This window comes from Aquila chrysaetos, chromosome 13 (assembly GCF_900496995.4).
Source record: "Aquila chrysaetos chrysaetos chromosome 13, bAquChr1.4, whole genome shotgun sequence".
Classification (NCBI taxonomy): domain Eukaryota; kingdom Metazoa; phylum Chordata; class Aves; order Accipitriformes; family Accipitridae; genus Aquila; species Aquila chrysaetos.
The window spans coordinates 8,955,994-8,983,689 of NC_044016.1; the positions used below are offsets into that span (position 1 = coordinate 8,955,994).

The 27,696-nt window shown below is 40.0% G+C and overlaps 1 protein-coding gene across 1 annotated transcript; it reads right to left on the minus strand.

Moving 5' to 3' along the window:
- Positions 1 to 2,870: 2,870 nt before the first annotated feature.
- RRP15 (ribosomal RNA processing 15 homolog) lies at positions 2,871 to 27,453 on the minus strand. The gene is made up of 5 exons (XM_030035728.2): positions 27,353 to 27,453; positions 23,599 to 23,873; positions 21,594 to 21,691; positions 20,546 to 20,747; positions 2,871 to 5,066 (listed from the first exon to the last, which is right to left on the minus strand). Exons 1-5 carry the CDS (start codon positions 27,414 to 27,416, stop codon positions 4,914 to 4,916), a joined length of 792 nt encoding a protein of 263 aa, XP_029891588.1. The 5' UTR covers positions 27,417 to 27,453; the 3' UTR covers positions 2,871 to 4,913.
- Between the last annotated feature and the right edge of the window lie 243 nt (positions 27,454 to 27,696).

Sequence of the window (27,696 nt, forward strand, 5' to 3'; positions counted from 1 at the left end):
CCACAAACTGCGATTTATGGATCACTTGAAAAACAAAGAAAATCCTCTTTAAATGAACTGTACACAACCTGAAAGTCAATGCAACATCCACATAATCAAGAAAGCGTTTCACTACCATTTTGCTCGGATCAAGCAACACTTGTATTTCTGTTCTGAACAAGAATGGGAACGTCCTCTTTTACTGGGATAGAAAAACCAAGTTAAAAGCAACAAAGTGACTGAATAGCCACAGGCTCTCAGTCACAATCTCCAAGATTACATTCATAATGCAGTTTACAAACAGCTCATAAATGGCTACTGGAATCTTTAAGTACGTCAATATTCAAAAAGGTTTTAAAACTATGGCAAACAACCCTCCCACCTTCTACTTGGGATTACACATGCCTATAACAGACATGATTTAAAGACCCGATTAGTAACATCAGCAGGTTGTATGTTTAACCATTTCTAAACTACGCATTAAGTTTCTGATAAGAAGTGTAACCAGTCTATCTTTTAAACGAACTATTTCTATTAATTATTTAGCTACTTCTGAGAACACTTATGTTTGTAAGAAATCCTAGTCATATCAAACCTCAATGCAAGCCTGATCCTGGTTAGCAGTTCACAATTAACACCAAATATACTGAAAAGAGAATTAAGAAACACTAAGAAAATGTTGCAAAATAATGCTCAAAAAGTTCACTCACTGGCATGAGAGAATGGGCTATTGAAAAGACTGAGGCACTGTGAAGAAATAATGCTCTTTATGAGTATTCCTAAAATCACTTTCCAAAGTGCCTCCTGGAAGCCATTTGTGCACACGAGGTCACATCTGAAGCCTTGACAAAAGTGCCCCAATTCATTCTACAATTTGATATCCAACAGATTACACATGGATTTAAACAAAAAGAAATCATTCCAAAGGATGAAGCATTACACTAACACAAGCATCTTTGGTGTTGAAGCTAGTCAGTTTGACTGGAGTTTTATTTCAAAGTATTCCTTAAGACAGAAAAGCAGTTAAAAAGATGAATTTGAAAACAAAATGCTTTGTCTAAGAAGTATCAGCCACCCCTATCAGTCTGAAAAAGCATGATTAAGGAAAAGCCCTTATCTGCTAGATCATCTACAGAGGTGAAACCTTTGAGGTTTGCAAGAAACAAGAGCTTAAAAGCCACTGGTTTAGAACAGGAGTAAATGAAATCAAGTCTTCCACCACCTGCTGCCCAAGAACTTGTCTGGTCTCCAGTGTCTGCCACTGAGGTCCTACAGTCTAAGTTTAACAACTTATTTAGCACTAGGATCCTATCTATTTAACAAGATCCTAAGAGTCTTCACTACCTCAAGCTTCTCCTGGCTCTCTTACCCCTTACCTCAGCAAGTCTTGAAGAAATCATTGAGCAATTTGCAGGGGTTGGAAGTGAACAACATTGATGACTGCTCTGTGTGGATATTAACTATGCCAGGACTCATTTCATAAGAATGAGGAGTTTGTCATTTTAAGATGTGCAGAGTGTTGTGTGCCAGATGACTTCTGCCTTCCTCCCTGGAGACTGCTACTGAGCCAGCTATGAACAGATGCAGCTTTACAGACCACCTTCTTCTGGAAGCATCAGATAGTCAAAACACTTTTATGGTCTCCAAACAATTCATTTTTCTCTTCAAAACAAAACACACACAAAAAAGCCCTATCTCCACTAGGAAGTAGCTTCCAGCACTTTTGTTCTGCTCAGCTTGCGAACCCAGGAGAACCTGCCTCACAGCTGCAGAAGTAGGAGCTCTTCCCACCGTATTTTAGCAGGGAAGACGCTGTGCTGCAGTAGCATCAGGCACAACAAGGATATTCCACCACCGTTCCCAAAGTGTTTCCCTAACAGCAGGCTGAAGAAAAGCAGGGGGAAGATGGTTCTTTTTTTTTTTTTTTTTTTTAATAGGCCAACTCATGCTTTCCTTGCTGAAAAAAGTTAGCACGATTAATGTAAAGAGAAATTAGACCAGAGGGTAAGAGACATGGGGAAGAGCTGACCCTGTGCCTTCTCTTATTAAAAAACCCCTTTGTTTCTTTGCATGCAATCCATAGAATATTAAACTCTACATACTCTGGAGTTGGCTTGAAGCCTAACAAAACTGGAACCACCCCATCCTTATTGGCTTTATATAGATAGGTACAGAAATATACAAAGTTGAGATGATTCATGCTTTCTGGAATGAAGGGCAGCAGTGCAGCTTTGCTTAAGCAGAGATATTCAAGGGAGCAGGCAAAACAGACTGAGTACTCCGATGGCTAGGAAAAGCCAATGAAGGTTGTTCTTGGTAGCTATCAAAAAGGAAGAACATTACTGAAAAAGCAGGTAGGCAGGCGAGTAGGGCAGCTGATCCCACAGCTGAGAGAGAAGACTGGAAGGTGTTGGGGCCAAGCAGGGTTTAGCTCTTCTTCTGAATTGCTAGTCAATTAAAACAAAACTTGTAAAATAAACCGGCCGCCAAATGCCCAAAATTAAAATACACCACTCCCACCTGCCATAAGAGTCCTGAGCTTATTATTTCTCTTTGGAGGTAATTACCAACTTAAGTTATTCTGAGTTTCTCTGCATATGGCACAATCAAAGGACAAGGCAAAGACAAGGTACAGTATCAAAATTAAAAAACTATCCAACACACATAAAAGTCAGAGTACTATACTTCTTAAAAGGCAAGAAACACTCTCCACTCATAAGCAAAAAGTACTGCTATGCACTCTAAATGAAATGGGAGCTGAAGATATTTTTAGCAATATCCATATATTCCATGTTTTTCTTAAATACACAAGTGACACTTCAGTGCTTTAATCAACACATTACTTCAAAAATGCACAAATAAAACTCAAACACCCAAGTATTCTCAAAGCATTCTGAAAGGATTTTGAAATTTTTAATAATCACCTCAATATGTCATAGTTCCTAAGAAAAACTTTTCCAAAAGTTTGATCTCAGACAGAGACCGATGATATCAAACTCAAGAACAACTACAGATTTAAGGGTGCTGATATAATTTTTCCACACAAAGTAACTGAACTCTGTAGAAAGCAAGCTATGTCAGATTAGACTACTACGCTGCTTTATAGACTGAAAATTCATTGCAGTATATTTTTGTACTGCACTAATGAGATGCCAACTCTCACTGAACAGCTATACAGATGTCTAGCCTTCAGAAGCCGGGATAACCATATGTCAAACTTCTGTGGTTTTGCCACTTGATATTTTGGGTGTATGCCTTCGTTTGTGATAATAAATATCAGGCCACAAACTAATGTCTCCTCAGATACCTAATATGTTTAACACTCAAAACAGCTTGAAAGTCTAAACATTTCTGCTGTTAGCTTTGAGTTCTCCTCAAAGAATTATGCTGCAATATATACCAGATGAATAGGCTAGGGATAACACAACCATTGCCAGTTGTTAGGATGGGTTTCTCTGCCATTTTGTATGTGTATTTTTTATCCTGCAGCATACACAAAGTTCAAACCCCCTCGCCTCCTCAATGCCTTCGTTACAAAAATCTGAATCCACTGTCCTACCACACATTTCAATGCTGAAGACTGAAAATCTGAAAGTCGCTCCTAATCCTATCTTGCGTATAAGCAGATACAAAGAAAGGTTTGTACGTAAGACAGAATAGTACTACGTATTTTAAGTTTCAATTAATAGGCCCCAAAGAATTTTCTTCACATAGCAAATGGGTAAATGCAATAGCAAAGTTAAACAAATGACACAGTATTAGACAGCCAGTCTGGAACAGTGAAGGAAGCAGAATTCAGCCCCAGCCTCTCATTTAGAACACCTTAATCACAATGTACTTCCTTCTGTATGCATATGCTTATACAGAAAATATTCTTACCACGTATGTTAGCTTCTGCACCTTTGCAACCAAACAACTAATTAGGAGAAATTGCTGTAGCTTAAACAAAGCCAATAGTGTTATGCTGACAGACATCTTCCAAAATTTGGTACTGTTCCAGTACGCACCTAAGAGGAAAGGCTTTTGTCTGACCCTTTACAGACCTGAGGAATTAGCATTATAGCTGACTAAACCCACAGGATGTATCTCAGAGGTCCGGCTCCTTACTGAAAAAGGCCAGAACACCAGAACTGCAAATGAAGCAACACTGCATATAATTTTACACGGTATTGCTAGAAAAGCCCTCCCTCCCCCAACAAAAACAATAGCAATGACTGTCCTTTTCTCTCTTACCAGTATCTTAACTTATACAATTTAAGACTTGCACTGCAGAAGAAATACATATGTACATATATATATAAAAAAAATATAAAAGCCAATCAGTAGGGTCAAGTCTCTCTTTTTACAGTTATGTTTCCAAAGTTGTCTCCAATCAAACTAATCCTCCAAGACCAGAACTATCACATTAATGGTTACTTTTCTTTATTATCTACAAAACCTTTTCTGGCCAAAGTAGTAAAGACTCTATAGGAGTCCGATAACTTTACAAGGTGACGGCATTTCTGTGTTTATTGTAAGCCATTTCTACTGCGAATCGCTAACAACTTTTCAAAGTGCAACACTGATTTGGAAATGCAGGCACATTAATACATCAATTGCCATGACTAATGTATAAACTTTTAATGACCTTGGCAAAATCTTTCTTTCATTGGGCAGGTGCCACTATTTTGACTGTACAAAATGTTTTGGAAATATGTTGAAAATTATACACGATTTGGAAAATATTTCAGTATTTCAATATAGCAAATGAAGCTATATTTAATAAAAGTTTGACATGGAGGAGAAAACACTCCGAAGTTGTGCAAGTCTTTCAAAAAAAAAAAAAAAAAAAAAGAGAGAGATCCTCCAAGTGTTGTACATTCACAGAATGCTGACTTTTTATCCAAACAAAGTTAAGAAGATAAAACATTATCTTGAATGGTTTTAACTTTCATTCAGTCACTGTCATCTTCTTGTTTCAGACCACCTCCTTGTTCAGTATTGCCTTCTCCATCACTTTCCTTGTCCCAGTCTTTCATAGATGCTCCCATCATGAAGTCATCACGCAGTATATTCCATTCTGGCCCCTCCTCAGACTTCACTTCACCCTGAATGTTTGCGAGGGGGAGAAGAGGGAACAGAGGAAGATGAGATGAATGTGAAAGGCAGTAAAAGATGGAAGCTCTTCATGCAATCGAATAACACCTCTCACTCTTATAATTTGCATCTGCAGACCTACTGAGGGCTAGCTTTTTATGCAAATGGTACACAGAAAAACACGGGACAATCATAAGTGACTTGATGCTAAAAAGCAAACTTGTTTTAACCAATGAATAAAAGAAATATGGAAACAAAACAATTATTCCTCATAGATGAAACACTCAACCCTGGGCACAGCTTCCTTTATTAAAATCTTTCTTGGCAATCAGAATGGATTCATGATATCATTTATTAACCCCCAGGTGCTGCTTCATTAGAACACTTTTTGGCACATTTCTAAAACACAAATATGGATTTAATAAAAGCTTAAAACCCCCCAAACTTAATATTTAACATATTCTGCGATACGTGAACCAAATCCCCTTTATGTGGATTATTACCTCACTACCTGGGCTTGTCATATGGTGCAAAGCTGCCTCTAAAAGAAACAAAGTTGATCTACACTCAGCAAGCCAAACACCACCTTACTCCAAATTTCCTACCTCTTGAAAGTGGATAAACAGAGGCCACACTACACAAACTGGTGAATAATAAAGAAAAGTGACACGAGTGTAGTTTTAGTTTAGCACTGAAACCAGAGCTTGGTTGCAGTTCATCCAAGTGACTGTTCATATTTGGGCAGTGCAACAGCCCCATCCTGTGGCAACAGTTTTAAAGAACAGCTTGAAGCTATTGCCGAAGGAAAATACTAAAAACTGTTCAATATACTGAAGAAGGATTTCAGTGGTTTAAGCTTAGCAGCAAAATACTTCTGAGGAACAACATGGCTCAGTGTCCAGCAGGCAAGCAAAAAAGTTGTCCTACCAAAATGGAATCAGGGACACTGAAAACGGTAATTTACTTTTGCAGGGTCCTTGAAACAAAGTTAATACAGGCATCTCAGGTGTGCTTTTCCCACTCCCCTGCTCAAAAGGACAGACCTCAACTGACTCACCCTAGTTTAAGTAACCACCACCTCCTGATACTGTACAGTGGATGGCGGTTATCCTTTACAGCATCCTCTGCAGATGCACATTTGCCTATGAGATGCAAAATCCGTAGTAAATGTATGATCGCTGTAGACATTTGTTCATGCCTCTAGGAATATGCGATACATAGAATCATAGCATATTTAAGCTGATGTCCGTGCAATCTTTGGGAGAGCGCAGCATACAGAATTCAATAGCAGAAGAAATAAAGAATAGAGAATGCAGGTCCATCACTGTAAATTTAACACATCATATCGCACCAACAGAAGTTATCTGAGTGCAAAAAGTCTGCCAAACAAGATTTGTATTTTTAATAGCTAATCAAAGCAGAAGTGCTAAATGTGACTTCTCCTGCAGTTCTTTTTCAAAGACTACTCTCACAAAAATAGGGTAACAAGTCCCAAAAGGAATCTCCCAGGGCCCAGTTCAAAAAAAGAGAAACTCTACAGCTGTTCCTCAAGATGTTTGCACTGTGTTTTCTTTTGTGTGGTTTTTTGGTGTTTTGTTGTTTTTTTTTTTTTTCTTCACAGCTGCTCTCATTAATGCCTACTCCTAAAGTAGCTCTCCCATCCCAACAATCCCCCTTTTCCCCAGGGTTGTGTGTCCTAACCACTTTCCAATCTTGCAGCAATTTACTTCAAATGCTATACCAGTAAAGCCTGAAATATCTGAGACTGGGTAATCAATTACCTGGAATTAAAGAGTTACAGATTAGATGGATCCCTAGGCAGACCTTAAGATGTTCACATGGGAATAATCTATTTTAGTGCAAACATAGCTACTTTGTTCTGGGACACAAGGAGAGGGTAGCTTCCCCTCCCCCGCCCTTTTAACTGTATTTTCAGTTGTTTTATATGTTTACCTTTGCAGAGTACAGAAATGTCGGAAAGATTACAAAAGTCACCAAGCTTTTTTTTTTTTAATCCCAGACCTTTTATAAATCACTGTTTGAACAAGCCACAGAGTAAAATTTGAAATACCTAAATGGAAAAATCCCACCTTCCTTACAAAACAATCCAATTTTCTTATTTTTTTTCAATAATAATAAAACCAACAGAGATTCCCCCCCCCCCCCCAAATGCACAGAACAGGGATTTTTTTGTTTTGTTTTTTTTTTAAACAGCACAGAAGCAGTAGATTACTGTCAGCAATGACAGTGAAAGGCTCAGGGTTTAAAAGCCCAATGCTCAAATTCATCACAAGCTACTATTCAGCAGCCATTAGCTGTTCTTTCTGGCTATGTCAAGTGAACAACAGAACAAAAGCAGGACCTCAACAAAAGAGGGATGCTGATCCTCCATAGCATTACCCACTATGTAAGGCACCACAAAGGTTTGAATAGTTTTACAACAAGCCCTAAGGAGAAAGACAGAGGTAGCATGTCCATTCCTCAAAGATGAAGATTAAATGCTCGAAAGCAAATATTTAATCAATTTTAAGCATGCTCTCAAGTGAAGAAAAACCCACGTTTAGTATCTTCATTCCTAACTCATTTACTGCTCTATTTTCCTCTCAGAATAAAAACTCCCCAAATCTATCGTATCACAAAACATTCCTGGAGTCAAGAAAATATGCAGCAAGACTATTTGTATAATTAACAATTAGTTCAACTGTAACATCGCTTCCCAACTTGCTTTATGTAAGAATGTTAATACACTTGGTTTTTCAATGCCATAATCTGGTTTCATCTAAATAAAACAAACCTGATTCTTGGCACGTGGAAAATAAACCAGCTTTCATTCTATACAACCGCTTTTGAACTTCCCATCAGCTGTTCATCCACACCTCCCACATTTCACTACAACACTGAAGTCCCCTTTGAACATCCCCAAATGAAAACAAAGCAGGCTATATAAACATTAGTGTGTAACACTACATAAAGTGGATCCTTCAGTAAAGCAAGGAGTGAAAAGTTCTGGTGTTGCTTTTTTACCCCTCTCCCTTTTTTTTTTACACATACATTTGAATGGGTTTGCTCTTTGCCTGAAGGTGTGGCAACCTATTTCAAAAGGTCTGAGACGCAGCAGTTAGTGAAGTATCTCAGGAGTCACTGGTTACATGGTGATGCACTTGTTATCATGAGCTGAAGTAAGACAGACCAAAACGTGCAGTGTGGTTACTCTAGTGCAGATACTTATTTGCTGGGACAGACTGATAGTCCAGTTGAAAAGAGATCATATAAATAAAACAAACACCATCTTGCCTGCTTGGTATGCCACCTAAGCTACCACAGCATTAGCTCAAGTCTGACACAAGTAGGTCTCTGTAGTGGGGACATACTTCCCAAATGAATTCTGGTTTGAAGACATACCCTCTAACATCTGCACCAGGACAAGATGAACTGAAATTCTTAGCCAAGCCCTAACAAAACCACCCACCCAACAACAAAGCTTAGGTCTGTCACCTAGAACAAACAGCCGTCCCTTGCAGGATCTGGGCTGGAATTGCCTCCTGGATGCTTTGGGAGGAAGCCATCTATGAAAGCCTCATGGCACCAGCAGCAGCTATATCATCAAGATCAAGTTAGAAATCTCCCTGTTTTGGTTCATTTCTTTACCACTGCAAAAATTTGGAGTTAAATAATTCACTCTTGATAACTGACATTACAGTAAGTATCTTCAACTGAGCCCTGCCAAACAACACTGGAGTTGCAGCAGACTGCACTGCCACTCAGGTGGGAGATAGATCCTCTCCACCCCTTCTGAAGTTGTCAGAAGCAGCAGCAGGATACTTGTAACTGCACATAGCTGCTTCAGCTGCAAATGAGTGCCTTAGCTCAAAGGCTGCTTCCTTTGAAAGCTTAAGGGAATTAAGTTCAGTCTGTCTAAGTCACAGGATGTTGTCATTTTCATCTGTTCCTTTACTGGCACAGCAACATCCTAAAACCAGAGCAGGAAATTTTGCCAGAGCTTTTCAGAACCTTACGCATAAGCAGACCAAAGTCCCATAATGCTTATTGGTAAGTAACAGCATTAAAAGATATGTCTTGAAATCAGAGCCCACAGATTAAAGACAGCATTTCACTCTGCTTTCCACCAGCTCGTGTCACTTGAACATACCCTAGTTTCTGCATCTGTAAAACAGCAACCATACCTACATCACCGTAGAGATTCCCGTACAGCCTGCATCCAAAAGACAATAACTGCAGGGTATTAACAAATGAACATTTTTGAGACCTAGGAATTACAATCAGCACACTGGGCTCCCGTGCCTTTTCTCTGTGTACAAGATGAAATGCCAGAGCTTGCAGGGGCATCTCTCTTTACCATTACATACAATAAACGTTTATTTGTACCTGTCAGGGAAGGAATTTCTAACATAAATCTCTCTCAAACAACAAATCTAAGCCCTGAGAAAACAATTCTAACATGTCTAATTAATTTGAATTGCCTCCCCAGGTTCCTCTATTTTGCTCAATACAAACATCTAAGACCTTGAAACACAGGGAGGCTTTTATCATGAGAAAGAAGTTAAAAAGTGTAACTGCCAAAACGTATTCTCGCATACATCTGACAATTACCTTCCCCGCCAGCCTGCACCTTGCTCCAAACAACTGCTGCTATTCCGTTTCTCATCCCCAAGCAAGTTGGTTTAAACCTAGCTCAAAAAAAAAAAACAGGGTAGGTATACACTGAGGGGTGTTAAATAAAAAAAAAAATAAAAAAAAAAAATCACTTGGCAGAAGCAGGGAGAGGAAATGGAAAACAAAGAACACTGGCATAATCATTCCTCCTAATTCATTTTCAGGAATATCCAAGATCACAGGCTAAGACAGTAAGTTCCCTCTAGGCTAGGAAGAAATAAAGAAAACTGCAGCTGAAGTATCTAAAGCAGCAATAGAAGCAGAAACATAATGTAATGATTTTTAACAGACAAATGACACTTGGGTTTAATCATCAGTGCCACTTGCCACTTTATCTAATTTGAATTACAGTGAGATCTTGACTATAAGAAAGGTTCCTATGTACGCCTGATCCCAAGCAGACAAAAGCACACAGATCTGGAAACTGAGCATATCCTGTACTGCTACTATCTTGAACTTCTGAGCTGAAGTCTCACGGCAACTCACTTTGGGAAGCATTTTCGAGCTTGCAGAACATATGAGCTGCACAACAGAAGTCTATTCTACTGCAGCATAATTCTGCACAATCATTTATTCCTTAGGGTGAGAGTTATTCAATACCCATTTGCATCCTCTCAGAAAGTGAAATTAGAGCAACTGAACTAAATTGCCTTAGTGTATCTGAACTGATGCTATACTGTGGATATCAACAGGGGCACAGGAGATTTACTTAGAGCACAAGGTCTCTTGTGCACACCAGAATCTATCTACACTGGCATTTCTAGTAAATAAATCTAAGAATGATTTTTTTTTGACAGTGTTTTGAAACCTGCTGTTCCTGTTCAAACTTCTTTGCAAGTAACACACTGGAATTATTACTACAAGCACAACAAATACTGATTTTCCAGCCAGAAGACCACCCAGAGCTTAATGACCTGGATGAGGAATCTCCCCATCCTCACATCCTCCTCTAGGGTTTACTACAACTGGGGATGTATGAATGAGAAGGAATGCTTTGGGTTGGCACGCAGAGGCTTAAACATGCCCCAACCTTAGAGGGGTCAGAACTGAACTACAGAATTTCAAAAAACAAGCATTCATCTGGACTTAAGCAAAGAAGTAAAATCATTAGCATTGTTATTAAATGCTCAGTTGCAAAGAAGAATCAAAGAAAGAGCTTATGAGAGAACAGATTTCCTCAGCCTTAGTTCATCAGAAACCTCATAAATCAGTATTTGTCAGAAAAAGCAAAAATATTTTAAGAATTCAAGCGTAACACAGGGCCCTTCTGCATACAGGACGCTCTGGAACTCCTCAAGCCTGTGCTGTGCTCCAGCTCCAATATCAACTGCCTCAGAAATCCTTTCGCTGCACAAGGAATTTTACCACACGCTGCTGCAAGACAATGCCTGGCCATACTGGCATCAAGATTCCCTTTACACATTTTAATGGCAGGATGAACAGCATGGGCATGCAACACCCAGGAACTACTCACAGAAAATAAAAGCTCATAAAATAAAAACTCACCTGAAAATAGGCCTCACCTAATGAAACAATCTTATAGTTAAGCTACAACACAGGTATGAACTGTTACCTTTACCCATACTAACAACTCTCCTTGTGGAATATATTCTGTAATTTGTAACTCATGTTCTGTAAAATACAAGGAAAAATGACAACGTTGTGAATATCAAGTAACTACATCACTGTCTTTCCAACTGTCAGGCCAAAACACTCCACTGACATAAAAAGAAAAAAAAAGGTCCACAAGCAAGCATTTTTAAGTAGGTACCAAACAAAAATTAGCTCAAAGTAGACTGCAAATTATTACAGAGAAGATACCTGGAAAGAGAGAAATAACGCATTCCCTGTATTATCAGGCAACACATCAGGACAGAAAGTTTCCAGACAGTATACTCTTTCAGTATGCCATCACTGCTCATTTTCAGTCATGTTTGTTTTTGCCTCCTGTAAAAACAAAACTGCTTCATCATCCTCATCTATGTGCTTTTACCTTCACATCTGCAATGCCTGTTTATCAGCAGTTATACTACTGACAGTAAAATTACTGTCTACCATACTGGCTACTACTATCTCAGTATTCACCTGTTATTCCTACCCGTTCTTCATCTGTAAGTCTCCACACAACTTTCACATTTCATCTACTTGAACGATAGGATCCTTAGAGCAAAGACTGCACAGCACCAAGATCAATTAACTCTTGACATAAAGACCCAATGAGTACTGTGGCTGAAAACAACACATGATCAAGACTTCTATTTAAAGCAACAAGTTATACTTTAATTGCTTATCAGACAAAAACTTTGTATAGCAAGTTATGGTATTCAAAGTAGCTGAATCATAATTCTGACTTGGAAAAGACAATGCTGTCCATCAGAAAGAATAGCTTTTCATGCTAGCTAGTCATGAGCCTCAGGTAAGCAGTCTGCAAAAGATTGTTCATTTTGTACCAGGAAGCGTATTGGCTCATTACCAAGAGCAAACTTACATGGAAGTCTCCTTACCAGCTTCCATCGTTATTCCTAAAAGGAAAACAAAGAACCAAGAATTTTTCCTGTTTGGATGGGATTCAAAATCAAGGAGGAAAGAACTTTTCTAGAAACTCAGCCTTTCAACCCCGAAAGAAATGCCACACAACTTCTCACAAGTGATAAAAAAGAATTCTCTCTGCCAGCTGGTCCTACATTTCTTAATGTGTATTTGCTGCAGTACTGAAGACATGACAGAGTTTAAAGATCAGCCTAAACATTACACAGATGCACAACATCCCTGTTGCAAGTTGCACAGTTCCCAAACCATCAAGTTGTACCTGGAAAATATGCAGATACAGCAAAAGTGCCTAGTAAAAAGCATCCGGTCAAAACTAAGGCCTTCAATGTGCTATCCCTCAGAAGTCAAGTACTAATGTCTTTCAACAGTCTGCTTTAGACAAACATTTCCAAGTCACAACAGATTTTTCTCAGATGTCACCCATTTATGCAAGACACTTATGCACTGTCTCAGCTGGGTACCTAAAATTTTCTGCAGGTTTTTATAAAAGCTTGCCTGTTGGCACAGTAAGGAAACACGCAGGCCCACAGCTGTTTGCTGAAATCATCCACTGTTTTTCATTATGATTCGGCAACAGGCATAACAAAGTGAGTCCCAAAAGGTTGTCTCAAACAACGAAGGCTACAGTAATGACCAAGTCCTTCACTTCCAGCACTTAAGAAATCATCTCACAGAGTAGCTGATGAGGAAGAATTGGGGCTATTAAAAAGCCTCCTCTTCCTGCCTCAGGACTTCCACTTACATTTGAGTCCCAAAACAAGTATAGGGATCCAAAAAACTATGAGGCAGGAGGGGGAGAACAAAAAAAAAAAACCAACCCACAAAGAACTAGGTTTTGTGTATTTTTTATTACTAAGTATGAAATACTGAAGTTTTTATGACTACTAAGCAGCTTGTCTGGCTAAACCTTCCCTACCCTCATTGCCCCTGCTCCTACTTAAATGGCTTTTGCAACATATCCTAAATGTCTGCAAATCCAAGTCTCTTTGATTTTATATTCCTGTAATTTCCCTCACACTGTCGTGGGTGAGTGGTAAACTCATTAGGGAACAGACCATACCCCTCAACACTCCTAGGCTGCTTTCTAAAAGCAGTTTAAACCTGAAGAGGGAATATGTAAACTGCCGCGATCCCAATCCCTTGTCTTAGCCATCTGGCTACCTTTTCTCTCCATTTCCGACCCTTCCATCTCCTTGTATGTTTCTGTATGGGTTTTCCCAACACCTGCAGGTGGAGGGAAAAATGACGCAGACCACATGCAGAACACTGTCCAGGGTTCAGCAACAAACCAAAAAGAGGTCAGATCTTCCCAGGAAGACAGCTTTAGTATCCCTTGTAATAACAGTAGGTTAAAAAAAAAAAACAACAAAAGAAAAAAGTATATTTTTCTAAGATTTTGGTAAATTTCAGGAACACTTATTAAAAACTGGCCAGATTTTCCCATAGAAAAAAAAATACTGAATTCAGCAACCCTCTAACCATTGGATGCTAGAAGCAGTTTGACCCACCACTCCTGAAGTCTACCAAGATAAACAGATGAGTATGAGTAGGTGCCCACAGAGGTCATTTATAATACACATCTGCTAGTTCAACACTCTGGAAATCAGAATGTTTTATACCTTAATACAACTTCAAAGTAAGGGAATCACTTTTCAAGATAATTTCCAATAGAAAATGCTTAGATGGAGGAAACAAACTGGTTAAGACAGACAAGCTCCACCCAATCTTTCTTACTTCCAGAGAACATTTTTTTAAAAAATACATTTTTGATACATTTTTGTCTAAGTACACTGCCCTGCCTATAAGAGTTATGAACAAAGCCAAAAGTGGAAAGCTGCTTTTGTAAGGCTTCCAACTCAATTTACCAGATAAAAAGTCTAATAGGATTTGACTTTTTGTGCTTTGTATACTTACAGGAAGATCAAAGAAGATGTATACCACAAGTTTTTCAAATGTGGTTTTTTTAGACATAGTTTTACTGAAAGAAAGCCTTGCAACATCTTCTAGAAAACAGAATACCATCATAGTATCCTGTGCACTAATAATCAAATAGCAACGCAAGTTAGTTTCAAATATGACAGATGGAGCTGTCTCAGTATTGCCTGACATTTCAATCACAAGTCCCTGTTTATATTCATCTACAAAATTTGCCAAACTTCAACTGCTTCATGCTGAAGGCTTTTACTATGTTTCAACTAAAATCACTTCATCCGTTTTCACAGAAAGATGAACTTAAAATATTTTGTCTACAGCTCTAAGGAGGAAGGAAAGAGACATTTCCTATAGGCATCCATTAAAACCTTGCATCAGTCATTCTTTTTGAACTTAAAAATCAGTTAAGAATGTATTTTGGAGCTGGGAACATGTCTCTTGCTATCTCCACAAACATTTTCCTGCATCTGGCCAAGTAATAAACATCTGGAGGACTGCCCTCCCCAAACCTGAGGTCATCACCTCAGTAGATACGATAGGCATTTAGTATCCAAACTCTCTTAAAATATCTGTCCTCACCGATCACACACTATCTACATCTTAGAAGACAGCATTAAACTAGACCACGCGTGACTCATGATGACAAACAGGGAACTGGTCTTTCTGTGCAAGCAGTTGTCAGGGCTGCACTCGCATTAGGCACCAGGATGCTGGGCTGCACGCTTGGTCCTCAGGTGCAGGGGGAAAGAACTTGTTAGGAACATAAAACATCAAGAGGATAAAAAGAAAAAAGACATTGACAGACACAGACTGCAAAAATCACTATCTTTTTCCCTTCCTGACTTCTGATCAAGTATTTGAAAAAGAGCAGAAAAGGAAATCTGAGGATAGGAAAAAGGGGGAACCTACTGAAATATAGCCGACACACAGCCCTTAATCCTCTTATCTGGAGTTGAACTCACTGTGTCAAGTTCTTGACATCTATCAATCAAATACACATTTAAATATTGACAAAGACCTACATTCCCATGTTAACACAGATGTGTGTTACCAGCTATGGCAACAGATAGCGAACTGAGCTTGTACATCTTAAAAACCTAACCCTGCTGATGACCCAAACCGGGTAAGTCAATACATCTTCCTGTAAACAGATTTAAAGTAAAAATGTCACCATCAAACAACTTCTAATACTGCACAACAACCCTATACCTTAAAGAATGTAAGGAATTTAGAATATAGCAAACTGGTGGCAGGCTGCACTGCATTTATCCCTAGGGATAAAAATCTGAATACAGCATACAATTTGGTAGTCAGCAACCTTTTGGTACAAACCCAAAAAACTACATTAAAAGCATCAGCTCCAAACATGTATGAGGTGACCTTCACAAGAATGTACATATATTTGGGAAAAACAGATACAAATGCACAGTTTATAAAGGAATCCAAATTAAAAGTTTCTGTGCATGTGATGGGAAGACATTTATTAAAATTGGGAGAACACATCTACTCTGGCTGCAGCTGAACTAAATTAATACTTGGCTGCCCCCTCAAATCTGCTGGAATACATGCGCACTTGGTTACTCCTTCAATTAGTTCCGTAAAACCAGCACACAACAGCTGTAGCAATAAACTTCTGCTACTCTGCAATGTCATTATCACCTAAGGAAAAAAGTTTCCTTTTAAGATTAAAAGAGGTGTTGATACACCTTACCAAATTTCTAGAAGTCACCTATGCCTTCACCCATACCTCAGAAACAAACTATTTCCTACAGCTGGTTGAAGCAATTGTTCAGACTACTGTCTCTCCAAACAGGTATATGGATGAAAATAATCTTTTGGGTTTCTTTCCCCTCCCCATTTCTACATTGTGGAAAAAAGCAGAACATGCCAATGGCCAGTACCTAACGCAGCTGCAAGAAGAAGAAAGCAGTCACTCTAACAGGTTTTAAACAGATCTAATTTTTAAGCTGGAAAGCGCATTTATATCCCCATCTAACTTGAAAAATGAAAGCCCCCATGCCACTTCTTGTGTCCCAGCAAGAACAGCAGTCAAAGTCAGAAGCACAGTACTCCTCCTGCCCTTGAACAATCTTCAAACTACTGTTTAAAATTAAAGTATTTATAAATATTAAGTGTCTTACAAACAAAAGAAAAATCTATAGTAAACCTGACTCTAATCACTGTGTTTACAAATTACTTACCAAACACTAGAAGCATTTATAAAATACACTTCAGGCAGAAGGAACTTTTCTGGAAAAGCATTTTATTTCAAGTCCCATATGAGCAATAGCTGATATGAAATAGTGCTTGTATTCTTCTCCGCTCATCTTCCTTTCCCACCAATGAATTATTTTAGAATAGGTACTATTGAGACCAATACACCAATTTTTTCCAGATGCCATCACGACACAGGAAGCAAATTGTACCTCCAAGTCATGTAGTCAGCACAGTTTACAGAAAAATTACCTTGCAGAATTTGGATCATGGCTACTGAAGTAGACCAGGAAATCCTGCTCTCACTTCCACCACTGAAATGCTCTGCAACAGATCTGGTGTAAGAAAACTTACAAGTTGGAGCAAACACAGATGATTCAGAAAACCATGCCACAAAGGCCTAATTCAAAATTAAAGGTCAATGAGTGCAGGTTATGCTTATCACAAAGAATGTTTGTAACTTCCATGCCAGTTATTTGTATGTCACTAGAAAACGTTTTACCACCCAGTAATGCTTTACAGGGAGTAGCACAAATGACAAGCAAAAAGTCAAGATCAGAGCTCCTGGTACTGAACAACCCTGTTGCAACTGACATGCAACAAGCGAGCAGAGTTGAGGCTGTTCCGGGAATGTTAACTCTGAATTTTTTTATCTTCCTACCACTAAGATTTCAAGACCTCATGTAATTCACTACATCAGCCAACATGTCTGTGCACCTCTAAGAGAACAGAAACTTCACGCAAACCTTCAAGCAAAGGTACTTCCCTAACCCACAATCCTAAGAGCACCCAGAAATTTCTTAAGGACCTAAAAGAAAACAAAGGATTCCTGCAAGGAATCCTTTACCACCACTACCTACTTCTGTATTTCTTCTATAGACATAAAGATGACTTCAGCCTCTAGGGCTGGAAAGACAGCATCTCTGATATGTACCTTTTTTAAACCTGTAGTTTAATAACATTTCTTATAGTATCCTACAGGTGGGAAGCTGCAAGATACAACCAACACATACTGAAACAAAAAACTGGTCTAGAAGGATTGTGTTGGACAAGATTGAAAGCTTTCATATCTCCCAATATGCTTCCCTCAAAAATCACCCAAACAACAAACAAGTGGGATTTTTTAAAAAAAGAAAAATATTACATTTTTCTCCCATGCTGCAAGGCTTTCAGATAAGGTGGTGAGGGGAGGTAAATTAGAGGATCTTACCCTGAGGCAAGAATCATGTACAGTACCTTAGAAAAAAACAGGGAAAAATATTACACAAGTCAGCTGGCTCAGCAAGGATTAAGAAATACCTTGATAAACAGCTAATGATATGAAAGGCAAAGCTTTTGGCTCCAGCTCAGAAAAGTAATTACTCCCATCTGGGTATGCAAAACCCCAAGAAGGGCTACGGTTTCACATGGCACAGGAAAATTTTCACAGCCTTAGAGTCTTTTTTTCATAGCTACATTGGGTGGGTGTACACCAAGTAACATTTAGGCCAATGGCTGAAGGTATACAAGACTATAAACAATGTTCTCACAGGGCACAGGTTACCTGTCCTTCCCATCCATGCATGAAGCTGATAGAGAACAAACATTTTTAGGTGGTTGTGCTACCATGAAATCCCGCTGCTACTGATTGGCCTTTACAGAGTGTTTAACCTCTTTTTCTCATGCACATATATACATAGTCAACCACAGCAGAGCTTTACAAGGGTTTCTTCAACAACCCCTGACATTTGGAAGAAGCCACCAAACTTTCAAAAATACGGCAGCAAATCTTGCATTCAAAAACCACTGTAGAATAAGAAAAAGCATTTGCCCATTCTCACAGTCAAGTCTCCTTTAATAGCGCAAGGCTTGAGTCAAGAAAGGTTTGCTTTCACTGGTAAAACTTTATTCTGCTATTTTTCCTGCTGACTGCTTGCTTTATGTGGGTGGGGTAGTGTTTTTATTGTTCTGGACTGCATTTTAATTGATGGCAGAGTGCCTGGAGTTTGGGATTGGCATCTCTTCCACTGTTTTTGTTGCGATAAATAAATGTATTTCCCCCCTGTTTGTTAAAATGAAATACACACCATACTCTCAATTGCTAAAAACAAAGCAGGCTGCTACAAAAAAAACCCAAAAAAGAATCCCCACGAAACAAACAAAGAAAAGCTTTCAGATGGCACAAACAATCTACCAAGCTCCTGCTGCAAGGAATTCAGCACCCAAAAGCCTCATCCCTGCTTACTACTCTCTGAAAAACCCTCAAAGACCAAGAAGTAGAGATATGACAGTGGAGGCCAGCAGTACTGTTCAGTGGCTAAATGTTTGTGTAATTCCAAGGAGGAGACTGAAGATCAGATTTTGGCCTCAACCTCAAGCATCAACAACTACAAGGATGGGAGCCCGCTAAACGTGTAAGATATGTTCTCAAGAGAAAATAAGACAGATTAAGAACAGCTTGAAAAGGAGTTATTAAAGAGTTTGGTTCAGTACTGAATGGAGAGTCACTGAAGCAAATGCAACAAGGGAAAGAGGGAAGGGGGTGGTCTACCCAGGCAGACAGGGCTATTAAAAAAAAACCAATCCCCTTCCCCCCCAAAAAAACCAAACCCACAAGTATAGACTTATATTAATGAAAAACTCCAAAATCTGAAGTTTTTGTTCACAAGCAATGTGAAAACAGCACCTGTATCAATACTCAAAATCAACACTAACCAGCCAGCATCTAAAGCATCTCCAGAGCACTTTAATGGAAATATGCTGTTACTGATGCTGCCAAAATATGTCTTTTTTTTTTATAGTATAGAAACATTTGTAATCTATGTTTTCTGACCTAGTAATTAGAAAATTGCCCTGCTACAATCTCACACAAAGAAAAAAGGGTCCTAGTTTTTTCTCAGCTGTTGATTCAATGCCTACTACAATAGTAGTTGGCCTGCTACTGCTATCACTCTTCTGCTATGGGGGGGGGGGGGGGGGGGGGGAGAAGAAGAACCACACACACACACCCCCACCCAAACAAGCAAGCTGGAATTATTTAAGGAGAAATAAAGTGTCAGCACCAAGCTAAATTGTTCTCGTTATCTGAAGAATTTTAAAAAATACTTTAATATTACACTTGCATGAAAATTGTATGAGCTCTTCATGCCAGGCAGTGTTTCAGCATGCTCCCCAAGTGCACACAAACAAAAAACATATGACAAACTGTTGTCTCCCAACTGATTAAAGTATTTCTTTCTGGCACAGAAAAGCACTTAGTTAACTGCTGTGAGTCTCAGCCAACAGAAGTATTCCACCCACTACTAAGCACAAAGTTCAAACCTGAACACAAATACGCTTCAAAAATGTGCAGCTTCTGAAATACGAGAGTATGTCTGAGCAACTTGTTTTCAACCCTGAGCTACTTGGTGAGTTGAAAGAACCAATAAAGAATAGCACGAGTCCAACTACACTGTGTCTTTCTTGAGCACATTTGGAAAAAGTGCAATGTGTTAAAATACTTCTTTGCAAAACATCATTACAGCAATAAAGCCACATCAGCCTAACACACACACACAGAATTAGGGAAAGAAAAGCCTACATAGAATGTTTAGTACATCTCCGTTTCTTTCTGTTGTGGTATTCACTTGCATGGCAAAGCCCTTCCGTTCCATATACCGTAATCATCCAGAGGAAGCGAGTTTGAAATGTCCAAAACTATGGGTACACAGAAGTAGTACAGTTTAACACACCATGTAAGATGAAAAGCCCCCACACGTTTAACAATTTTAAAGAGCTGATTAACTACTATTGGCCAAATTCTGAATGTCACAACCCACTAAAATCTAGCAGTTTGTTCTGTGGTTGGTACAAAATCCAAGATAAAATCCAATTTTTCATATTCTTTTTTCAAACACACAGCTAAACCAAGTTATTTGTACACAAGGTTTGATGTCTTATCAGAAGAGCTTCCAGCATTTTGTACCTTGACACTCAAAAAGACAAGGAAAACAGGCTAAGAGCTACTTGCTCCCTTCCTAAGTTGTTTCAAAGAAACCCAGGCACTTGGATCACAGGTGTTCTGAAGAGCAGGCACATTAATGGACAGCAATTATACTGAGAAGGTAACTTGTATGCATTTTTTCTCCCAGACAAAGCCTACCTGTTTACTTTTTGTGGCCTTTCCAGCAGGATTCTTCCTTCCTTTAGCACCCTCCATGTTTCTTAAAACACTGATGAAATCTTTCTTTGACACAGATGACAGTAGTTTAGCACGCTGCCTGTCAGAGCTCCCAGCTTTCTTCACCTTCTCATCAACATTCTTTTGGTGTGTCCTGACAGCATTAAATAATTGTACAACACCTCTAGGATGGGGAAAAACAACAACAAAACAAAGTTTTTAACTCAAGTTCCCTTTATAGAAATTAGCCCTCTACCAAAGCAACTAATCAGGGCAGATGCTGGATGGCTTCTAGCTCCCCAAAATGGTTACTTTGAACTTCATTTCAGTTAAGAAGTAACATTTATTAAAATGTAGCAGACTTTAAATTTTCACTTTTCCTTCACACTTATTGCTAGGATCCAGAAATTAACAAATCCATAAATAACTATTCAGACCCCAACCTAAGCAAAGTAACATGGCTCTGAGACCAGTGCAAGAGCATGTTTCATCCCCAGAAGTATGTTACTCATCTACAATCAGCTATTAAATTCCTCAGGCAAGGTCTTAAGAGCAGCTAAAGCAGGGGGACAAGGCAGAGGAATAAGTAAGGAGACAGATACAGACAGCACATCAAGGTGCATCACAGAACAAGGTGAACCAAACTACTGCAACACAGAAAGGCAACTGAACTTAAGCGTGGATCTGGTGAATCCTCTGCGGAGAAGGAAAAAACAGAGTAGTAGAAACAAATGTTCTGCATTTTTAAAGCATTAAATGAACAAAATGAGGGGATCCAACAAAGCACTTCTGTTAAGCAAACGTTACATTCCCATCTAAATTTTTACTCTTTCATAAAGCTTCTGAAATCTTTTGTTGAACTTGATACTGTACAATGCAGACCTGTATATAAATCTCTCTGCTCCTGCTAGTCACCTCTTAAGAGTTCAATCTGATTGGAAACAGATTACCTGCACAGGCCAGTTCTTCCCCTTTTCTTCCTTTTTTCGATATACATATATTGAAGGAAAGCATTCAGAAGAACTCTTACCTCGTGGCAATTCTCTGAAGATTTCTTTCTCTGTCTCGGTCTTTGACAACATCTGGCTTCACTCGGCACATCATTTCCCACTCCCGCTTTTTATCAAGCTGCATTATAAATATTGTTATGTGAAACAACATGGAGCATTGGAGAATGCAGCATACTCTGACAGAGTATGTAGCAAGTCAAAAAAAAGATAAATCAACAAAACTCAGTTTGGTTTGAGGCTAAGGGGAGTTCCAGTATAGGTCTGGACAACAGGTCTGAGGCAAGTCTCTTGCATTGACACACCAGGGGCCACAGTCAAATCTCAAAGAGTCACTTGCCTTCAGTAACAAAAATTAGAAAAGTTGCACCAGTGTGATGCCTCTGGCTCAAGACAAGCAAAAGGAGTCTAGAAAAAAGCAAATGCTTTCACACTGACTGCTACAAACAAGGAAATTATTCAAAGACATCTTTCAACTCCAAGACTCACAAGTTGATCACAGAGAAATTTACAGATAACAAAACCCTGGGTCTATCAAGACAGGTATGTCGCATTTTGAGCCTTGGGAATTTGACTTCCCCAGCTGAATTAATTGTGGTACAGCTTTGTGACAGACAGTGACGCATGGCAGTCTGTAAGAGCCAGAACTCAAACACCAGGAAGAGCACCAAGTGACCACTGGAGAACAACTCCTGTGCACAACACTGATTTTTGTCTTTGTCTTTTTTTTTTTTTTTTTTTTTTTTAAGGCGCGCTCTTTCAAAAGCAAACTGATCCACTTTCCCATTACCAAGGGCCACACCACCACCAGCTTCTTTTCTGCTACAATAGGAGAATACTGTATTTCCCCAGCCTCTGCTTCAAGACTAAGGTAGTGAAATATTTTTTTCCCCTTTTAACAATTTAACAGTGTTATAGGTGCGGTGATGTTCCATTAAGTCTGTTTTACGCAAGAAGTCTTTCACGGAATTTCAGAGTCCTTATCTTTGTAATTCCAGGCAGACTACCACGAATTTGTGAGTTTATGACCATGTTTTGGCCTTTTATCAAAAGAACTGTCTTATTCTAGCCTCCATCAGCAAGAAATTAATAGAAGGCAGACTGTTCTCACGTTTTTCTAAAGGTAAACAAGACAGTTTGGGGACCTGCAGCCCAACTCTGCTTTGCAGTACTCCCACATATTTTCTGGATGAGAACAGGTATTTGGGACAATCATAACTGAACAGATGCCGTACTGAAGCTCTCTGTATTTAAAAGGCAGGCCATGGCCTAACAACAGCATGTCCCAGACTGTCATGTGGATAACCTGGTTATCCTATTGAAACAGTACTGGTAAGATGAGACATTAGAACTATTAAAGTACTTTTAGCCTGAGGGTAAATTAATCACAGCCTGGAATTAAAAGTTCCACTAAAGACACACAAACAAATGACTTAACTGCCAACATAGTTTTGTTTTCTTTATAACAGTTTCAGAACCAAAAGCAATTTAAGGCACAGACACTGTAACAAAAAACTCCTACCAGGAAAATCATTGAGGGGAGCAAACAACAATTCACAACCACATCAATGATTACTACAATCTCAACCTAGAGGCCTTTGATTTTGGAAGTCACAGCAGAACTTAAATTAAAGGAGTTTTCTTCTCTTTCTCCCTCTCACTTTCAATGAGAGAACTATTTCAACTTGTAATCCCGACAAAGTGAATTATACCCCAAATTAACAAGAGCAATTAGAAAAGCAGCTGCTTTCACCCTCTCAACAACAAAACATCTTAAGCTGACAGACTGGAACAGTCCTGCTGCCAAAGATCAGCCTGCCTGATGGCCCAGAAAAAGCAGTGAAGGAAAAAGCCCTCCAGCATGACTGTCTGGAAAGTAAAGAAATTGAAGCTACTTGACATCATGGTGGAGGAGAGATTCCGAAACAGAAGACAGTCTCAGAGCACTCTCCCAAATCCACCCTGAGGGGATCTTGCATGCACCCCATCTGACTGATTGTACAACAAGATACTGCATCTTTTTCTCACCTTCATTCTCTTCTCCAGCCTTTCTCGTTTTTCCTTTTCTCTCTCCTCCTCCAGTTTTTTATTCTTGGCCAAGATGGTGGACTTATTTTGCGGAATCTTTTTGTTGAGCACTTTTGCCATGGCATCTGCCCAGCCTGCACCTGGGCCAGCTTTGGAGCTTGCTGCCTTTTCAACCACATCACCAAGGGCTGCTGTTTCATCTTCATCATCACCATCCAGGGCTTCACCTCCTGAAGAGTAGCTGTCTTCTGGAAGTCCTGAGCTTAACTCAGAATCTAGGGGTAAAAAAAAGGAACAAAAAAAGTATCAGGAGTTCTGTTTCTAGTAAGGATCCATCACTAGCTTAACTTGCTCCATTTGTAAATGTTATCCGAGTTCAGGGCCGCGTACTACTTGCTGTTACAATTAATTCCTCAAGCAGGCATACACCACCATAACGAATTTATTAGAAAGTATCCAGTGCAAGTGCTTGCTCATCTCAGTGATGAATTAAAGTGATTTAAGAGGTTGGGTAAAAGGGAAAAGGCAGCCTTGAAAATTTATTATTAGATTAATGAATATTTTGATGTTTAGGAGAGGCAAGTTTTGGGAAAAAAAACTATGTTTTCCAGTTCAAAAATTATAATTTATAAATGCATATACACACACATACATATGCATTTATGTATGCATGTACATACTTATACACAAACCGCAACAGTGACATCTAGTGTTTAAATGCAAACAGCCACATGAATTAAATTGAAGGTAGGGCAGCATTTCTTACATGAAAGCAGAATCTGCTGAAGAAAAATAACGCCAGCAAAAATACAATTACCTAAGCATAATGAACACAGAGGGGAGACTGCTTTGTGAAATAAAGAATCAAGACAGTTGTTGGGTAGTTCAAAAGAAACCAGAAGCACTGAGCTTTTCTGGTATAAGTAACTGCTCAAGGTTTTGAGACAAATAAAACACCCCCAATTTCAAGTTTCCTTACCCTATGCCCCCTTCAAAACAAAAAAGAAGGAATTAAAGTTAAAATACTGAAGTTTGGAATCAAGCAACAGCAAGGCAGGAGAGAACAGCCAACTAGACAGCAAATCAAACACATGAAGAATACACCACTTCCCTCATTAGTCTGTTCAGCGGGTCAAACAGCACAAATAAAGTCTTTAACGGTGCAGATGACTAACCAGAATGAAACAGGCTGCAAGTTTAGGGTCTGCTAAAATATGTTTGGTTATTTCAGTGGACCCACTTTATCACATAATGAAGAGCAGAGCATAAAAGTGTCCTGCCACTATTAACTACCATTCCACTAATACTTATGCCACTCAAAAGTTTTAAATTAATTATGTTGTATACAACTTTCAAGGCTGCAAATCAAGTGCTCGACAGAAGGAGGCTGGTCTCTGACACTGCAAGTCCAACCAGCAAGGGGACAATTCCCCACCAACTCTGAGATACCAGCTGACTGGCTTTCATCCATCTACTACTCTCACACTACTTTTAAAAGAGTATTTTAAAATCACAATGTTAAGTACTACTGAGCCAAGTGCTTTACTTTGTAAGCACTACTATATCCCGAGAACTACCTTTATCAAGCAAATTATTAAGAGAATGAAGTCAGGACTGCTTCAGCAGATCCATTTTCAGTAAAACCATGCAGACAGCTGTTAATGATATTCCTTATTAATCAACTGCCTATTTAATTACTTAACAAACATAAATATACACTCTGTTGCCAGACTAACCCTTTACTGTGCCTTCTCCACATGCCTTTTTGAACCAGCAAAAAAACCAACATAGCAGCAAAACAGTGGTGTTAACCAATTTTAAACAAAGCCTCTAATGCCCAGGCATATTTAAAGACTGAGAGCATTTAGTTATCATGGAAGGAAGCAAGATTGTATGTTTACATCACAAATGTGGAAGCGAAATACTGAATACTTGCTCATTATCTGTATCGGTATGATTTTTACTACCACGAAGGTGAACAGTGTTGTGTCACACTCCACACAGGATAAATTACAGGTGTTTTTTCAACAGTCCTTACTAAAATTGGTGATTTATAAGTGGCAAATTTGTTCAACGTATTCAGAAACTACTAAAGGCATCCTTTTTATGATATCAGTATGTCTCCATATCCTGATTTCCAAATTTAAAAAAAAATAATCAAACCATTGCACGTAAAGAAGTAGGTGCATCACCACATCCTGGCTCCTACATGTAAAACAATTTGTCAAGTTTTCACCCCTAAGCCTTGCCCATGATAGAATATTGCTATCTAGTTTTTAAACAAGGAATTAACCCCTACTTGCAACTTTTTATACATACAAAAGAAAACAGCTACAAAAGTCCAAACCTGAATTCCACACACTGCTTAGGACCAGCTTCCACAGTTAGCTATAAAAACCAGATCAGACTTATAAAAAGGAAAGTGCAAAAGCATGTATTAATCTCCTTTACTCGATATTTTCTGGCAATAAAATAGGAGGATAATGCCGGATAATACCAACAACATTTTGCTTTCAACAATTACAGAAAGATGAACAGGGCTTCAACAACCAGCCATGACTTATTCTTTAATACATCCGAGGATCTGTCAACAGCATAACATAAAGCAGAGGTATTTCAAAGTAAACTAGATTAACTCTATCAGAAATAGGAGCTGGGGCTCTATTCTGAATTGCAAAGATTGAAGCCTGGCACAGATTTAATGTAAAAAGTCCCAATTGGGGCGGGGGGAATAAATATACACATACATTGCCATACTTTATTCTTCTAAACTTGCCTGGTGATCTAGGTGTAGACAGATACAGTTAAAAACAGCAATCATTCAGAAATGAGCTCTGAAAGAAGCTCTCACACAAGGCCTCCCCTTGAGTTCAGTTTTGACCCTCAAACCAAACAGAACCACTGAGAACTACGGCTCCAATGGCCACAACCTTGATTCCTGCCAGAATAAAGAGTAAATAAAAAAAAAAAAAAAAAAAATCCAATTACATGATATAATTAAGAAGCGATCACAACTAGTTAGGTATACCCTCACAACACACAAAGAAGCAAAAACGAGTGGAAAACCACATAGAAAGGATGGAGTATGAGTGCGTTTATGCTGTGTTTATACTCTGTGCTCTCCTGGTAGGTTACTGTAATTGGCGTATCTCACGGGTTTCCTCCGGAGCAGGAGGCAGATCCTCGTCTCGCACAGACAGACACAGGCAGACACACAGTCCATCGCACCCCGCAGCTCGTCCAGCTCTGCCCAACCGCCCCCCCCCCCCCCAAGAAAGGGGTACCCCAGAGACACACGGCAGCGAAAGTTATTTTGGTGGGCCCAGGGAACAAACGAGCTGCTGTGGGTACTCCCAGGGCTAAGCGGAGAAAAACCAAAGGCCACGGCGCAGGGAGGACAGGGCCGGCGGGCAGGGAGCAGGCACAACAACACCGGGCACCGCGGGAAACCCACCCCGACGGAGCCCCGCGGGCACCCCGCGCCCCGCTGCCTCCGCCACACCGGGAAGCGGCTTCGGCAGGCGGCTGGGCCGGGGCCTCAGCTCCCGCCGTCCCCGACAACCGGCTCCAACCCTCGGGCCAGACTCCCGAGGGGGGGGAAGGAGGGGCTCAGGCCCACCGGCGGGCTCGGACGGGGCAGAGAGAAGCGGCAGCTCCGGCCCACGGCGGGGGCCGGGGAGGCCTTAGCAGCCCGTCCGAGCAGAGAGGGACCCAAACCCCTTCCCGCTCCCCTTGGGGAAGCGGCGCCCGTTACCGCTGTCCGCCTCCTCGCCCGCCGCAGCGCCGCATCCACGTGGGCCCGCCACGGCAGCCGCCATCTTCCCCACGGTCCACCCGGTAGCGTCTCCCGGCCCGGCCCCCGCGCCGCGAACCTGCGTTCCGTCTCCGAAGGTTCCGGGCAGGCTAGCGGAGGCAGCGGCTTCCGGGGCGGGCCGCGGGCCTGGCGAGGCGCGTAGGCACCTCGGCAAACGTGAGGGGGTCTGGCGGGTTTTTTCACTGAACAAGCGACAGAAATGATAATAATAATAATAAAAAAATAAATAAAGCCGAGAGGTCTGCCTGGGCTTCTCCTCTCCCTGAGGCCCGGGGAGGTCCGTG

What these genes read in the sequence shown, in the direction of transcription:
- RRP15 (XM_030035728.2), bottom strand. Translation starts at nt 27,416, where the DNA reads ATGGCGGCTGCCGTGGCGGGCCCACGTGGATGCGGCGCTGCGGCGGGC. An exon ending in GGGCGAGGAGGCGGACAGCG is followed by an intron (nt 23,874 to 27,352) that starts GTAACGGGCGCC and finishes TTTTACCCCTAG; the next exon opens with ATTCTGAGTTAAGCTCAGGA. An exon ending in AGGCCACAAAAAGTAAACAG is followed by an intron (nt 5,067 to 20,545) that starts GTAGGCTTTGTC and finishes GCAAACATTCAG; the next exon opens with GGTGAAGTGAAGTCTGAGGA.